Source organism: Branchiostoma lanceolatum, chromosome 3 (assembly GCF_035083965.1).
Source record: "Branchiostoma lanceolatum isolate klBraLanc5 chromosome 3, klBraLanc5.hap2, whole genome shotgun sequence".
Taxonomy (NCBI): domain Eukaryota; kingdom Metazoa; phylum Chordata; class Leptocardii; order Amphioxiformes; family Branchiostomatidae; genus Branchiostoma; species Branchiostoma lanceolatum.
The window spans coordinates 2,823,393-2,840,748 of NC_089724.1; the positions used below are offsets into that span (position 1 = coordinate 2,823,393).

General features: G+C 42.4%; 1 protein-coding gene across 6 annotated transcripts in view; it reads right to left on the reverse strand.

The window, feature by feature from the left end:
* Positions 1-2,056: 2,056 nt before the first annotated feature.
* Positions 2,057-17,356, reverse strand: part of LOC136429714 (glutamine and serine-rich protein 1-like) — a 46,171-nt gene continuing 30,871 nt past the window's right edge. For 5 of the 6 annotated variants that reach the window (XM_066419657.1, XM_066419653.1, XM_066419656.1 and 2 more), the window contains 7 exons: positions 15,784-15,942; positions 14,499-14,610; positions 12,562-12,728; positions 8,312-8,428; positions 7,690-7,785; positions 6,891-6,977; positions 2,057-5,742 (listed from right to left, as the gene is read on the reverse strand). In XM_066419657.1, coding sequence (XP_066275754.1) covers positions 5,689-5,742; positions 6,891-6,977; positions 7,690-7,785; positions 8,312-8,428; positions 12,562-12,728; positions 14,499-14,610; positions 15,784-15,942 — 792 coding nt within the window. In that variant the 3' untranslated portion in view covers positions 2,057-5,688. The remainder of the gene's footprint in view (positions 5,743-6,890; positions 6,978-7,689; positions 7,786-8,311; positions 8,429-12,561; positions 12,729-14,498; positions 14,611-15,783; positions 15,943-17,356) is intronic. The other variant, XM_066419655.1, reaches the window with a different exon arrangement.

Genomic DNA, 17,356 nt, shown 5'->3' on the forward strand with positions numbered 1-17,356 from the left:
TGGTTTTATATTCAGTGGTGACTTCTTTACCGCGAACTTAAAGCCATCTCGAAAAGGCATTCCATTGTGGGACTGTAGCGCTACTATTGTTTCAAACGCGAATTCAAAACCACCGCTAACACTCAATTTTCTCCCTACCGCGAAATTAAATCCCCGCGAACATTTCTGCATTTACAGTATTTCAATGATCATGTGTGATTTCGTCCTACGTGCGTCTGAACAACAACAGAAGCATTCTTAAACGTCTGGTATTCACGTATGGCATGCTTTACCAGATTGGCTTTTATTAGTCTGAATAAGCTAAGGGCTTTCAATTTTCAAAGCTGCAACGCAGTCACTCTCCCAGCAGAGGTTGGTGGGCAAGATTGCGACCTTTTTATCATGCCCAGTTTTTTGTCCGCTCTTCCCACCAATTGGTGCACAAAAACTGGGCATATGATAAAAAAAGTCACAATCTTCCCCGCCAACCTCTGCTTGGAGAGTAACGCAGTCCCCTTAGAGAGGTCGTCATTAGGGGTGGGTACCGGTCCATAAAATTCAGGTCCGGTCCAGGTCCAGAGGGTCAGGTCCAGGTCCGGACCTGTACCTGTACCTGTACCTGATTATAGTAGTGTCGCAGTACATCATATTTTGAAGAGCGAGACACACGTAAAAGTCTCCAAACGTCAAGTCTTGAACGATATAATTTCTTAGGTTTGAACTTTGTCTCAAAATTATAACTATACTCTCTTCGCCGTCTGTTTACTCATCCTTTAAGTGTTTCTAGATATGATTCACAGCTAACGTTATCGAAAACGACTCGTTAATCTGCTGTTTTGTATTTTCTTAGACCAGTTATGTGGCCGCCTGCTGGTAGCCTGGTACTATGAATTTTCTAATCGGTCCATAGGCCGGTCCACCGATTTTTTACGGACCGGTTTTTTTGGACCGGTCCATTAAGAAATACCGGTTTTGTACCGGTACACGGTACCGGTACCCACCCCTAGTCGTCATGGTGATGTGCCCGTTGAAATTCAGGCTGTTAAGACTGCCGGTTGTATAATAAAGATCGTATCCAATCCAGTTTGCAGGGCGACCGATCCGTATCCTGCATGCACCCCCACCATGTCGTGTCAGAGGGGAAATGTTCTGGGGTCACATCAGACTTCTTATTAAAAGGCAACCTAAGCAATATAAGGGCATTGAAAGTCGTATTTTCAAAATTAATCTTTTAGTGATTTCTATCCTTAGTAAGTTTGAATAACACTATCCCATTGCATATCGACCATCATGGAGCAAAGATGCGATGTCGTTGCGTGGTGTGAACTCGTTGAAAATCTGAGCATTTGGAGGCCAGCCATTATTTCGAATCTTCTGAACATAAGCGATTCTGACCGATAAGTCCCGAACGCTTCTAGAGAATTAATCACGTGGTCATGGCTCTATGTGCTCGGACATTATGACGTCACGCGGCCGGAAGTTACCGAAAGTTGTCGACAGAAAACATTTACGGTTAGATTCTGGGCTGATTATAGGATGGTACCAATAAATGAAATACTCCTTTTGCGGCTTGTTTCTGTGCTTTTTTTAAACGCTCAAAGTATGAAATAGTGATGCAAATATGGGGAAGTAAATGTCAATTTCATATAGATTGCTTTATCAAGAATATTTCCAGTTTTACCCCCTGAAATCGCTTAGGGCACCTTTAATAGTGGACCACTTAGATTTTACAATGAGGGTAACATTTTTTGGTCCAACTTATATTCTCATCGCACGTTCGCATCGATGTTGAGGTCTCCAGAGGACGTCAACCATATACTGTAAATGCAGAAATGTTTGCGGGGATTTAATTTCGCGGTAAGGAGAAAATGAGTGTTTGCGGTGGTTTTGAGTTTGCGCTTGAAACAATAATAGCGCTACAGTCACACAATGGAACGGCTTTTCGCGGTGGTTTTAAATTTGCGGTATAGAGTTCACCGCGATAACCGCGAACATAAAACAACTGCGAATATTTCTGCTTTTACAGTAATCAAATCAGCATGGCCCAAGGAGGCAATTAATGACATAAGACTGTCGATATTCTCCAGCGTTTTCTTCAGTTTCAACAGAAAGGTTTAACACAATTGGAAGAACTAACGTATTATAACTAAAGCATACTATAATAGTAGAAGTAAAAGACGATCCTATCGCTAGTCTAGTGATACATAATCATAAGTAAGCTGACAAGAAACAGAGTGGAATAATGAATCCAGTCCTATCAGAAAACATACTGATTTTGTCTCTCTAACTTACTAGTGTTTAAGTTAACTTCCTCGTTGCACTTGAATCTACACAAATATTACATTTGTACCGGGTAGGATGTAGAGTTAAGACATTCTTCATTAGTTACGTCGATGCAGTCTTAGATTCGACAGCCCCCCTCAACAATGGTGACACTACAACATAAACAGCATTTGGTTACAGATAGCTAAAATCTACAGCGCTCATTTGAAATACAGGTTAACAAACTATAGAAAGAAAACTTTCATATACAGGTGGTATATTTTCAGGTACAAGGATGTTATTAGCCAACATCAACATATTCATGATTTTTTTCCAAGTTTCATGTACCTTTAATATTGCCCAAATTCTAAGATGGCTGCACATTATGTCCCAAATAACTTATCCTAACATGCATGTTCACGAAATGGATATCTAAACTGTAACATCTACTGACATTGTTCCACCAGGGTACATAATTCTGCCACCCTGAAAGGATACGTCCAAACAGATCTCCAACACAACATCCCCCAGTATAATGTACTCCTGTATATCTTAACTGTGCATACCTAGGGGTGCTGCACTGGAAATCTCTCAAAAACAGTTTTTCAAAGTGGCGGATTTATGTAACACGACGGATTAATGTTAATGGAGGTCAACTGTTACCAACTTGAACATATGGCAGTATAATCAGTAGTATGACATATCTTACATGGCAGGCTCTACGAGCTCTACTATTTTCTGGCTCACAACCTGATTTATTTCTGACGGCATACATGTTCTATTTGTACTCAGTCAATGGAAGCAGACCACAAGAAACCAAGTGAAATTAGAACTGATACTCAACCAGAAAAAAAAGCACATTATGAGTCACAAAATAAAGAGGCCCAAATCAAATGGCCTCCTAAGGTGGCAATGTCTGGCACATTTAATACACTATTTGATTCCCTTGTCCTGAACTTACACATTATTAATGACATTGTTTATGAAAAAAGGACAAGAGTTGCTCATTCTCACCCAGAATTTGTGGAGGTACATTTTGTATAGTTATTTTCATAACGACTTCCATCAACACATATAGACTTTTAAGTTCAAACTTAAAGCTATTAAGTTATGTGTGATACTCTGTAGAACAGTGTCTCCATTGCGTGTCGCTATACTTGAGCAGGAATATTGCCTGACACTCCTACTAATCTTTGACTTTACAAGACAGATACCCGTAGGCTTACTAACTGGCTTCTTTTCAATGTTTTATGATATGGCAGTTTCTATGTTGGTATAGGAAGCTTGAGACTTAGTACTCTTTATAACGTTGTTTATCATTACATCAATGGCATAAAGGGAAACACAAAGGCTCGATTTACACACAAGGTTTCAGCGTCGACTTGGGGCTGTGTGTGAGGACCTTTGGGCTGCTCAAGTAGAGTTTTCCTATTAGAAACCGCCACTTGAGTGGCCTAGGGTTCTCCTCGCACGGTCCTGAGCAACTCAAAAACGTGTCTAAACCCAGCCTAAGATACACATATGCAGGTTACTATCCATTTGTATTGTATATTTATTGCCAATTAAGACCTAAACTGCTCACTATTGGAGTCAATGGAAGATTGGCCTTTAGTAAAGTAAACTGTACAGTTGGTAAATATTCTTTTTTCTTTGCCTCATCAAAAAAAAACAAGGAAAGAAGAAAAAGTACATGAAGTCGAAGTCGTTTTTTTAGTGCTTCTCAAAATTTCTAGTCGAGTTTCAGAATGCAAACATTGACTCCATATTTCATGCTGAAAACATCATCAAAACACAGGTATAGCTACTCTATTGTCTTCTTTCCTGCAATTATACAGCTACCTTTTCGTTTCAAATGCATTTCTCCAATGTAAGACAACAGACAGTTGCATGGACGCTTTCTACATCCAAAGCAACCCGCATACCCTTGTCGAATAAAATACAATAATTGAATCATTTTCTTCAAAATGACAAACTTTCCTTTTAAGCATTGCTACGTCCCTCCCTGCACTTTTCCACAGACTAGTTGTTCATTGGACATAAAATATCAACAAAGTTGGACACTGGGCCACTTCTCCACATCCAAAACACTTAAAGATGTTTTCAGTTGGGGACAGACGCTAGGAATTTCAAGAAATACCAAATCCTTCTCCAAGCATATGTCCCTCCCTACATTTTCCCACAGACTAGTTTGTTCATTGGAAATAAGATACTAACAAAGATAGATGAAGGGCCACTTTCCTACATCCAAAACACTTAAAGATGCTTACAGTTGTAGAGGGATAAGAATGAGGAATTTGAACAGAAAATGAATAATATATCTCATTCTCCCTCTCTGCTTTTTTCCCACAGACTAGCTTGTTCCTTGGAAATAAAATTTTAACAAAGTTGGACACAGGGCCACTTTCCCATATCCAAAACAGTTAACCGGGTCTCCAGTTTCGGTCTGGAGAAAGACGTGAGGCATTTCAAGAGAAACCTGACCCTTCTCCAGATTGTATATTACCTCTAGTGGTTATACATTGCAGAATACATCCTATTGCAGGACAGGTGAAAATGTGAGCTCAACCCCAGAAGCAAGTGTTCTACTTCTTCACATACTATTTTTCTGAATCCAAAAACAAAATTACAATACTGTATTGGCAACTTTATTTACTGTATTGGCAACATGGGATTGAATTTGATCAAGGCAGCAGTATCACTAGACAGCAACAGCATTCAGATAACCCCCAAAGTACCCTCCAGATAAATTACAGACAGGCTAACAACTAGTAGACAAACATCAAAGTACCATAGCTGAGATTCAGAAACCTTGGGTTGACTTAACAAATTGTTTTTGCAATAAAAATGAGGTCTTCTAGAAGAAAATAACACCTGCTTCTGGGGTTGACTGCCCTTTTAAGGAAGGTAATACATGTAGTAAGAAACATGTAATAAGTAACATGTAGTAACTAACAGTAACAGTAACACAGGGAAGATGCACAATTCCAGCCCAGACGAATGTCGACTTCAGTCTGTTCCGAGATCACCGTGGTTACGACACCACTGAGATCACCGTGGCTATGACACCACCGAGATCACTGTGGTTACGACACCACCGAGATCACCTTGGTTACGACACCACCGAGATCACCGTGGTTACGACACCACCGAGATCACCGTGGTTACGACACCACCGAGATCAACGTGGTTATGACACCACCGAGATCACTGTGGTTACGACACCACCGAGATCACCGTGGTTACGACACCACCGAGATTACCGTGGTTACGACACCACCGAGATCACCATGGTTACGACACCACCGAGATCACCGTGGTTATGACACCACCGAGATCACCGTGGTTACGACACCACAGAGATCACCGTGGTTACGACACCATCCAGATCACCGTGGTTACGACACCACCGAGATCACCGTGGTTACGACACCACCGAGATCACCGTGGTTACGACACGATCGCCTGGCATTCCTCCAGTAGACTTCGGAGCTCCTCATACAGCTAGAAGTACACAAGACATGATTTATTCAGTTATGGTAATGTGTAATTGTCTTAGTGTATGAGTTCAATTATATGACATGATTCATCTATTGATAAATATTAGGTCATGTTGATTTGATTACATGGATGACATCTGCGCGTGCAACAATTTTTTGCCTTTTTCCCCCATTTTTCCCCCCCCGCCATTAGTGACTGTTAATCGTAAAAAGTACTGTAATTCTTGTTTCTTTCACTGTAACTTTATGTTCACTGTTTTCACGGTCACCTCTGTACCGTGAACTTAACATCACAGTGAAAAAACTGTTGTTATTATTCATAATTCCTTCACACATTCGTTCTGGAAATCACTTGCCGCCACCGTGAAGTTAAAGTTCAGTGAAAATGTTCATTTTCCTGAAATTTTGCTACCATGAAGATAAAGTAAATTACAGTAGCTGCCAAATGAGAAAATACATATTGCAAATTTCAAAAATATAAAAATATATTTAGGAAAACGGTGTAATAAAATGCCAAAGTCAATTCCCAAGTCAAGAACAATTTTGGAAACAACAAAAATGAATAATCTATATTTTCTAAATTTCTCATCATGCATTTACAGTATTTTGAGCCCTGATTTGGAGACCGCCGGTCTTGCTTTGGTAAGAAACGTTTGTCTGACTTTCTGCAACATATGATCCAGTGCCCACCGAGTCATGTGTTCTATCTGTGTAACGTGACGTCACAGAAGCAGTGGATTGCTCATTCCTTGATAGAGACTGGAGCTGATCAGCGGAAATTTGGGTAAGTCCAAATTTTGTGTAGGAAATTACAGTTCAACTTTGATTCAGAATGACTTCTACCAACACATTGAAGAAATTGATTCTATCTAACTTGATTGTTTTAACCCTGATGACAAATTAATTGATTCAAATTGTAATAGGTAACAATTTAGTAATGTTGCAAGTATTATGCCTTTACTGTCTGATAATTATTCAGTTATAGTTAGTTCTCTGATCTGACCTCTGACCTCAATCCTCAAGTCTGTACTTAAAATGTAAATAATGTATTCATGTGTATATCTTGTGTATGTATTATGTTGGTGTATTGTTAAATGAGACCTGGAAGATTACAGGGCATCTTAATAAACCAAACCAAAGCGTTTGTCTGACCTGTTTGACCCAGGCGATGTTCTTGAGGATCTGCCGTACCACCTCCTCCTGTGGGAGCTCGGGGTGTTCCTCCTGTAACGTGGCCACCTGTACAGGAAACAAAGGGAAACGTGTGTTAGCAGGGCTGAAATCATCATCTTCATCATCATCATCGCCGCTTTCGACGATGCGGGCCACCACTGCTTTCCATGCACTTCTGTCCAGGGCTGAAATACTGGGTGCATGTATGTATACAACATGCACCAAAAACTTGTCCAGGAGCTGTGCACCTTTTTACTGTGGGTGCACTGGACCAGGTGTACTTAGGGTACTTAGTAATACACGTACTATTGTCAACTAGTACATGTATACAACATGTTGTTTACATTTAAACCCTTGTCCTGCGGGACCCATATATATGCATGGGTTGCACATAACAGAGCCTGTATGTGGGTCCTGAATATGTATGGGTTGGGGGTATTTTTCAGCTGAATTGATTACACCGCAGCGAAACGCACCAAATGCGGTTGTAACTTTGCCACAGCTGTGCAGAAAAAGTCAAGGGAAAATGAGCTGATTGAGAAATCAAAATTTAATGAAATAAATTACGTAAAAACTGCCAGCAGGACAAGTGTTGAGTGTTGAACAAAACAACTTTTGCTACTTGTTTAAATTTTCTAAGTTACCTTAGAATTAGAATTTCAAGCTCTGAACAGAGGCACTAATGTAACTGTACTACAGAAGAACACAAAATTTACAATACTACAAATAACTTTGTCTTGGCCTAAAGCAGAAAATAATAAGACTTAGTGGTCCTTACCTTTGCCATACAGCGGCGGTACAGCTGGAATCTATAGTGGTGTAGCCGATGGTAGAGGGAAACTCTTTCCCCGCAAACTCTCCCTAGCTTCAACAACTGCAAACACAACAACAAAACTTACACTGATAATCTAAGTACATGTAGTAAAGGAAGACTCTTTTCCCACACTCTCCTTAGCTTTGACAACTGTGGACAAATTATGCTACATAATTCTGACATTTCGACCCAACTTTCAAATATTTCAATTACGTTTTATCTAGTGCTGTGTTAAACCAACTGCAGCAATGACAGTGAATGCAAACTGTAGTCCTCAATACTTAACAATCAGCAGACCATGCAATGATCTGTATCTATAAAGCCAGTATAACCGCCTTTAACGTAACACACCAGCTTCTGTATCTGTATAGCCGGTATAAACCTACCACACCAGCTTCACAGGCACCAAATGACATGTCACATTTAACCTTTGCACATCTAGCTGTAAGAACGATGAGTCGCTCCTCGCTGCTGGACTGTGACTCCTTGTCCTGTAGCGTAAGTCTGTCGTAGGGAAGGCTGTCCTTACAGACAAACAAACAAACAAACAAAACAAACAAACAAACAAACAAACAGCTATACACACCTGTTCCTGCTCCTCGCTGGCGGACGGTGCCTCCTTGTCCTGGAGGGTGAGTCTGTCGTAGGGCCGGCCGTCCAGGCGGAGGAGTTTGGCTGCAACATGCCCCTGCTTCTCACAAGCCTGGGTGGGAAGAGGAGGGGAGGGTTAAAAAAACGCTGGCACTGTTGTAGGAATGTGTAGTGTTGTCGTGACGTAAGTGTTGCCATAGAACGTTTTTGTTTGTTTGTTTCCATTACGGCCATGCGCGTTAGAGCGTTCTCCGAATGCGCACGTTGAACGTTGACGTACGACGAACGTTCTAACGCCCCTACTAGTACTTGAATAAAGACAGTTGTTTTCAAGGATTCAAAGTGTGAAGACGTGTTTTATTTGGCTGCGTGTTACGTTGTGTCTTGCCTTCCGTCACGGTCCCGTAATCTTCGTCACCCCGCCAGCAAGATCCGAAGAAGGAGCGCTAACATCCCCGCTTCCTTACACTGTTACGGGGTTAAAGGAGTCCTAAACCCCAGAGGGGGGAGTTATTTTCCAACGGATGGTAATCTTAGGAAGTAGAAATGAATATTTTTTATAGTATATGATAAAGTACCCACTAGTCCCGTGCGCATCCAAAACCATTCAGTATTCTACCAAATTCCCCAGGTGGCCCTCAGCCTATGTGTTTTTTATGTGTCCCTGACAATGCCTGACAAAAGTTTGATTACAAAAAGAATGTCAGGGTGGTTAAGAAAAACTCGTCTTGCTATGTGTTCTTTTATACAGTAGAATCCGCTTATTTGCATAACTGATTTGTCAGTGTATTTTATGTAATAATAAGGAGTAGTCTTACCATAGAAACTTCCCATACTGGATTTACATTTGAATGACATTTGCATACAATCCATAAGAGTTAGTGTCTTTGACATGTTAAACCGGTTTTTCCTGTTGCCATTGGCATTATTTTATGCAAATAGCAGGAGTATGCGAAAATGCCTAATGCAATTATGCCATCTTTTTTATAATGGAGTGAATGGGAAATGGTTTGGGTTTTCAGAATTTTATGCATATCCCCGAAGTATGCTATTTACAGTAATGCAAATAGCTGGATTCTACTGTATCTTATTAACAATTGGCCTTCTTATTGTGCTTAACCACCCTCATTTACGCCAAAAATATACACGTTTAAAAATGTATGTTTACGCATAGGGAATACACTGGTAGGGTCTGCAGGGGTTTAGTGAGTATCATATTGTTTTAAAAAACACACTTTGTGTAATTCACCACAAGCGGAATTCTGTACTAAGTCGGCTGATTATGTATTGATTGATACATAATCTAGTGGAAAATAACACCGCCATCTGGAGTTTAGGACTCCTTTAAGTGTTAGCGGGAGGGATTGTCCCTGTAGCTCAACTGGTGATAGCATCGCAGTTGAGCCCCTGGGAGACACCGGTTTAAATCCTGAGACAGGACATCTCGGTTGGGGCTGCACCCATCTTTCGGAAGGGACATGAAATGGGGGTCCCGTGTCTGAGAGGGTGCCTGTGGCATGTTAAAGGGGAAGAGCTAATTACCCCTCCCTGTAAAAATATAAGCCATGAGGCAGTTTACTGGGTATGCAATAGAAACAAAAACAACAACAGTGTAAAAGTGCTGGATTAGGACTCCGACTGGTTTGAAAGGGGTGTTTGGGAGGCGATCCAAATCTGCAGACAACGCAGTACAGTCAAACCTGTCCAAGGCGACAACCCGGCGGACCGAGCAAAAATGGTCGCGATGGACAGGTGGTCGCCATGAAGAGGATTCCACTCACATGTTTCCAGGTCGAGGTTTTCAAATACAGTACGTAAATGGATGGAAAATTATGTGAATTTAGACAGCATGACCCCCACCAGGTTCAATTCTCATTGACAGAAAGATCCTACAAAAATTTAATTTTCCGTTATCGTTGTAATAATAATATTAATTGTATACCACTACATCGTGTACAAATTTTCGTCTTAATTTTGACTACAAAACAATGGTTGCCTCGATGATCTCGCAGCGCCCTCCCGCATTCACACGTTACATTAAATAGTACACACACACACACACGCACATCATCGAAGTTTTAAGGCCTAAGACAAATCCCTAGAAAACACCTGCTGGCCCCAGCCTTTTTTGGGTCGCCGACCGCTGAATAAAAAGGGCAAAAGTTTTCGATCTGAAAACTAAAGATGAAAACGGAACGGTGTGATTTCGTCGCGCCGCGCCGCCAAGCACTGTGCGACCGCATCAAAAATAGTCAGTGCTGCAGAACGCACAGCGTCCAATAAAGGTTTGTGAGATTCATGGAAATAAAAAGAAAATTAGAAAATTAATTTTCATCAATAACTAGAGTATTCGTAAATGTTTATACACAAAAGCATCGTGTTTTAGAAAGGTCAGCGGTACGCCAAATCCGGGCCCTGCCAAATCCAAGATGGCGTCGGGACCAAGGAACAACATTTCTCGCCCGATGTTTTGCCCGCCGCAAAGTCATTTTTCGGCGGAATTTAGTAAGACACAGACACATTTTTGTTGAAAATGCAAGAAATAGATAGTAATTTCTGTGAAATCTGACTTTTTGACGCCATGCACTACGTCTTCGTTTTGAAAATTGAGTTTAAACCGAACTGAGTTTGCGGTAAACTATAATAAGATTACGGCGATAGGCACAACAACATCACAAACATTTGTCTTTACAATGTTTATAGGGGGAACGTTTTACTAAAATACTTCATGGAGGAATCGATGCTATAACATTGCTAATCCAGCAAATATACAGATGTAACCGGCTCCTTACAGGGCGCCCAGTACGGAAACCGTGGAGAAAATGCCGCCGATACTCGGCCCCCAGTACGGAAGGAAGTTCCGTACAAGAATTCCAGTATGGAACGGCTTTATTCCAGTACCGAAGCTTCGTCAGCACTGGACGTCCAGAACTGAATTTGTTTCGGTACTCGGGTTCCAGAGCTGAACTTCTCTCGGTACTCGGGTTCCAGTACGGATTGGCGTTCCGGCTAGTTCAAAGATCATTCGGTACTGGTTACCCAGTGCGGAGGTCATTCAGCACTGGATAACCGAGTGCCGATTTACGGATGTAACGGGTTCCGTACTGGATTTACCAGTAAATAGTGACTCTTCAGTACTGGAAGCCGAGACCTCAAATTATTTTGGAACTGGGCGTCCTGTACTCACGTTCTATACGGTACTGGGATGATCCATTGTTTGGACCGACTGGACAATTTTGGATTTAGTTGTCTGTACATTTTAAATTATTTAATGCTTGTACGAGTACAATACTAACGTTTAGGTAGTACTGCTTTGTTCCTTGGTTATGGACATAGATTTTGGTAGGTATTTAACAGTGTATGTTTTCTCCCGATAAAGGCACAAGCCACAAGGATATGTTGTCGTCGTAGAAACGTAACAGAATGTGATACTGTATTTTGTTCTTCATTCGAACGTTTTCCAAACAATAGCTTTGAAGTGAGGAAAAAGCATCGAAAAGATGCAGCCCTGAAAATAACGTTAGACGGTCGTTAGAGTCTCAGCACTTGGCTTCCAGTCCTGACAGGAGGGTTCCCAGTACTGAAGCTGCCCAGTACAGGAAGTCCAGTTCTGAGAAAGTCTCAGTACTGGAACTCCTGTTCTGACGACCACTTCCGTACTGGCTGTCCAGTACTGACAAAGGAGGCAGTTACATTTGTATATTTGCGCTAATCCATGTATTTTTCTCCTTATTTTTGTCCTTCAAAGTCTTGAAAACATTTCCGTGAAATCCGACAGCAAAATGATCCGATGTCACCACATGCTTGAAAATTAGGCGGCCGCCATGGGCAGGTATTGTGCTCTGTGCGGTCCCAATTCGTGGCGGTCGCGTTGGACGGGTGGTCGCCTTGGGCAGGCAGCTTAATGCTTGTGCCTATGGGGAAAATTTTCGGGACCGAGAAAAAGCGGTCGCCATGGCCAGGTGGTCGCGTTGAAAAGGTGGTCGCCTAGGCAGGTTTGACTGTACCTTAAACAGGGACAGGGGGCGTCACTATCTCAAGCCTGTATATGATTGTCTCTTGTCACGTGACGATCAACATTAAGTCACACGACAAGAAAACTCCAAGACGAGATCTGACCCTAATACCGGGTTGATGAAGAGACAGAGAGTTCGTCTCTAAAGCTCCCCAGAGTAGTCAACTTTTTTGTCGTGTGTTAAGTGTTTAACTTTAAGTGTTTGTGAAATTAAAAAATACGCCTGTTACCTGACACAGAACCCCAGTGGCGGGCTCCCCTTCCTCCTCCCTAAGGAACGGCCACGTCTCGGCCAGCGTCTTAAACCTGCCCAACCAGCTCAGGCTGTCTGCTACGGCTCGCTTCGCCCCCTCCAGTCGCTCATCCAGGCTGCCCAGGGCCGTCAGGAAAAACTCGTCTGTAAAATGAGAAGGCATCATCATATTAGCAAGCCTCTTAGTGTGGTAACGCAGCATTGTAACGGCACTGTTACATAATCACTGTTACATTCATCGTAGTGGCGTCACGGTGGCGTAGTGGCAGGGTGTTTGGCCCCAGAACCCAAAGATAACGGGTCGGAATCCGGGGCTCCCTGATTTGTTCCGTTAACGTCGTGCCCTTGGGAAAGGCACTTTAAACGACTTTCCCCACTTTACTCAGGTGAAAATGAGTACCTAGCTTCGGTTAGGGACGTTCCTCGGATAGGGCGTTAAATGGAGGTCCCGTGTTTGAGTAGAACCATAACTCAAGCACGTTAAAGAACCCAATACACTTATCGAAAAGAGTAGGGGTCCTTCCCGGTGTAAGTGGATCATATAAATCTGTCTGGATATGCAGCTTGTACTCTTCAGTACAAACCTGGTGTGTTACGCCTTGATGCGGTTTACCAGGTATGCAATACAAACAATACAAACAATCGTAGGCCATCCTATGATCTTGAATTTGCAGTAATTTTAAGCAGACTGTGATAATATTAAACGCCAACAAGGATATAAGGCAGCCTTTTCCATAACAAGACAGCTGTATTGTGTATGACACAGGTAGGAATATTCCAAGAATGCCTTCAGTTCGCGATTGCACGACAAATGAACATGGCTGTCATGAAAAATTTGTCTGCATGACATGAGGCAAGGTGTCCTTGTGGTTTTTATTGTTTATTGTCAAAACGACATCCATTAGGGAATTACACAGGTGCACTTCACTACTCTTCCTGGGGTCATATACATGATAACATATACAAATTGGTACACATACACATAACATTACATAGTATATACATATTTCAATTTTCTACCAGTTCAGAATGTTTGAGTCCGTTTTTAGTCTGTCTTTGATGAGTAGTTTGAAGGAGGATGGAACAGATGATCTGATGTGATGTGGAAGAGTGTTGTAGGATTTTGCGCAATGGTACAGGAAAGGTCAGGGTTGTTGACCTAAAGGTTCAAAGTTCGAATCCCTAGCTGGCCAGTGTTGTGCCCTTGGGAGCACGCCGCCGGAATGTAAGCGTCTAAGGTCGTTTTCACGTATTCAAGGTTAATATCTTGCATGTAGGTTCATTTAGTTGTGTCCAATGGCATATCTTATGCAATGGCTGTTACTCCAATGCAACGTTGACCAATGAGAACAAAAGAGATTTGGCGGTTAAAATAGGTTTAAATAGCAGGCTAATTACCGTAAATGCATTACGTTACGGCGACGTGCTGCCCTTGGGAATGGCACCTTACACCTATCTTCTCACACGATTCACGTAGAGCTGTGTACAGGTACACTGTACCGATACAGTACCGGGTACAATCAATTAGGTACAGGTCCAAAATACCTGACCCTGCTGTATCTGTACTGGACCTGACTCAGGGGATGGCCACTTTGACAGATAAAATTACTATGAAATTACCGTGGCAGTGCTCTTAAGTCACTCTAAAGCACAGAAAACACATTTGCATGGCTCCTGGAGTCAAATTTTCATCTGTGTTTTCATAAAAATAATACCTAGCACAATTAAATATTATGTTTTTACCAGTTCAAACATGCTTTTGTCCTTATTGAAAATCTAGCATTTTCCGAACAATTAGTTTAGGTACAGGTTCAGGTCCGGACCTGTACCTTAACCCATGTACCTGTACCTAAACAAATTGTTTAGGTACACAGCTCTAGATTCACGTGAAAATGAGTACCTAACCAGACCCACCTCTCTCCTCCTCGACACAGGGCAGGAACTCATCGTCCAGGACCTGGCTCACCATCGCCTGCAGGTAAACCTTGAAGGAGTCCGCCAAGGACTGCTGGGATGTCTGCACCTGCTGGGACACAAGAACAAGGAACAGTAAGAACTTAAGGAGTCTGCCAAGGAACAGCAAGAACTTAAGGAGTCTGCCAACGACTGCTGGGATGTCTGCACCTGCTGGGACATAAGAATAAGGAACGGTAAGATCTTAAACTTTACTTAAGGAGTCTGCCAACGACTGCTGGGATGTCTGCACCTGCTGGGACACAAGAATAAGGAACGGTAAGATCTTAAACTTTACTTAAGGAGTCTGCCAACGACTGCTGGGATGTCTGCACCTGCTGGGACATAAGAATAAGGAACGGTAAGATCTTAAACTTTACTTAAGGAGTCTGCCAACGACTGCTGGGATGTCTGCACCTGCTGGGACACAAGAATAAGGAACGGTAAGATCTTAAACTTTACTTAAGGAGTCGGCAAACGACTGCTGGGATGTTTGCACCTGCTGGGACACAAGCATAAGGAACGGTAAGAACTTAAGGAGTCGGCCAACGACTGCTGGGATGTCTGCACCTACTTGGACACAAGCATAAGGAACGGTAAGAACTTAAGGAGTCGGCCAACGACTGCTGGGATGTCTGCACCTACTGGAACACAAGGATAAGGAACGGTAAGAACTTAAACTTTACTTAAGGAGTCGGCCAACGACTGCTGGGATGTCTGCACCTGCTGGAATACAAGAATAAGAATCATTAAGAACTCAAACTTAACTTAAGGAGTCGGCCAAGGACTGGACACAAGAACAAGGAACAGTAAGAACTAAGGAGTCTGCCAAGGAACAGTAAGAACTTAAGGAATCTGCCAAGGAACTGCTGTGATGTCTGCACCTGTTGGGACACAAGAACAAGAAACTGTAGGAGCTTAAGGAATCTACCAAGGAACTGCTGTGATATCTGCACCTGCTGGGACACAAGAACAAGGGACAGTAAGAAGTTAAGATATTTGCCAAGGAACTGCTGAGCTGTCTGAACCCGTTAAAACACAAGAACAAGGGACAGTAAGAACTTAGAGCCTGAAACCAAGATATACAGTATACCAGTTTTTTTACGAAGACACACAAATCTCATTATTTAGCTGTACATTGTGATAGTGTTGTTTGAACTAATCATGTACAGAAATGACAAAATAAATTGACTTCAAAATCCGAGTCTCTGGCCCTAATATTGCTTGGGTTTCCTTTAGTACAAACCTCGTTGGTTGTGTCCGGGGCGGCCTCCGCACTGCTGGCGTTGTTGGCGGAGCGGCGCGGCTTCACAACCTTCACGATGTCAGCGTTCCTCTCCTTCCGTACGAAACGACAGCGGACCGGACGGAACTTGGACTTTTCCGAGCCAAACCATCCAAGATACTGTGGGGAGAGAAACAGTAGAAATGCATGAATTAAAATAATACAACGCTAAACTTTTTTCCAACACTAAGGAATTCACGGATCAAATTTTCAACGACCACTGTCATTATTGATCATGAAGAAGGCGACAGTGGTCATTGAAAATTTGGTCCGTGAATACCTTAGTGTTGGAAGAAAGTTAAGCAATTGTATTTTGATTACTACCAACACAGATGAGCTTCCATCATACAAATTGAAATGTTCTTTGTAAACAACAAAGTGTTTATGCAAATAGCAACCACACCTTGCTGCAGTGCAAAGTACAGAGCAAGTATCACCCTGAGGAAGGTACACAGTCAGTGAGTCACCGAAACATTCACTAGGTAACAACACTTGGTCGTGTATGATAGAAGTACTCACAGAAGCAGCATTGCATGTTTTAGTTTATTTCTAATTGCCTTCTCCTTTATTTTTCTGGATATGCTATAACTCCAGACACACTGACTTTCTGACAAACAGGCGCCAGTTGGTCCGGTACCACGGGGTTCTTTCTAACAACGTCACTGTTACATGCGGCCTGCCTCAGGGCACACTGCTTGGCCCGTTAATCTTCATTGCGTATATCAATGGTGCTGCTCGTAATGCTGCCTCGAAGCAATGGAAGTTCGTAGATGACTTGAATTTACTAGAAGTCAGACACCCTATCTCAGCACCTTCTAATATACAACATGACCTGACTGATCTGGAAAACTGGTCATACGACAGCCACATGAAGCTCCATCCTGGCAAATGTAAAGTTCTTCATATATACTTCAGTAAGGTCCCGTGCCCAACACCTTCCCTGAAAATTAACAACATCGAACTACAACAGGTGAAAGTGATGAAGATCTTGGGAGTATTCCTACAGCACGACCTGCGATGGAATTCACACGTCGACGCCATCTGCAGCAAATCAAGCCAGCGCCTGTTCCTACTCCGTAAACTGAAACACTTCCATATCCCCACTGAAGATTTCGTCACAGTCTACGTCACATATGTTCGCCCAGTTCTTGAGTATGCCGCTACTATCTGGCACTCAGGATTGACCACCACACTGAGCAACAGAATCGAGAAGGTCCAACGCCGTGCTGTACGGATCATTATGGGCGCGGACTACACGTCTTACACTGATGCCTGTGTTCACTTGGGTCTACCCTCCCTCCAGACACGTCGTCTTCAACTGGTCACGAACTTTGCGAACACTCTTAGTCAATCTGTACATTTCCAACACCTTTTGCCATGCACCAGAGGTCACATTAGTAGGCGCCAAACTAGATCGTCGCATAAACTTAACGATCCTCGTTGCAATACAAACCGATATCGCAACAGTGCCGTACCATTCATTGTCCGCTTGCTTAATACGTATATGTAATGTCTATCTCTAAGATCTTTGTAT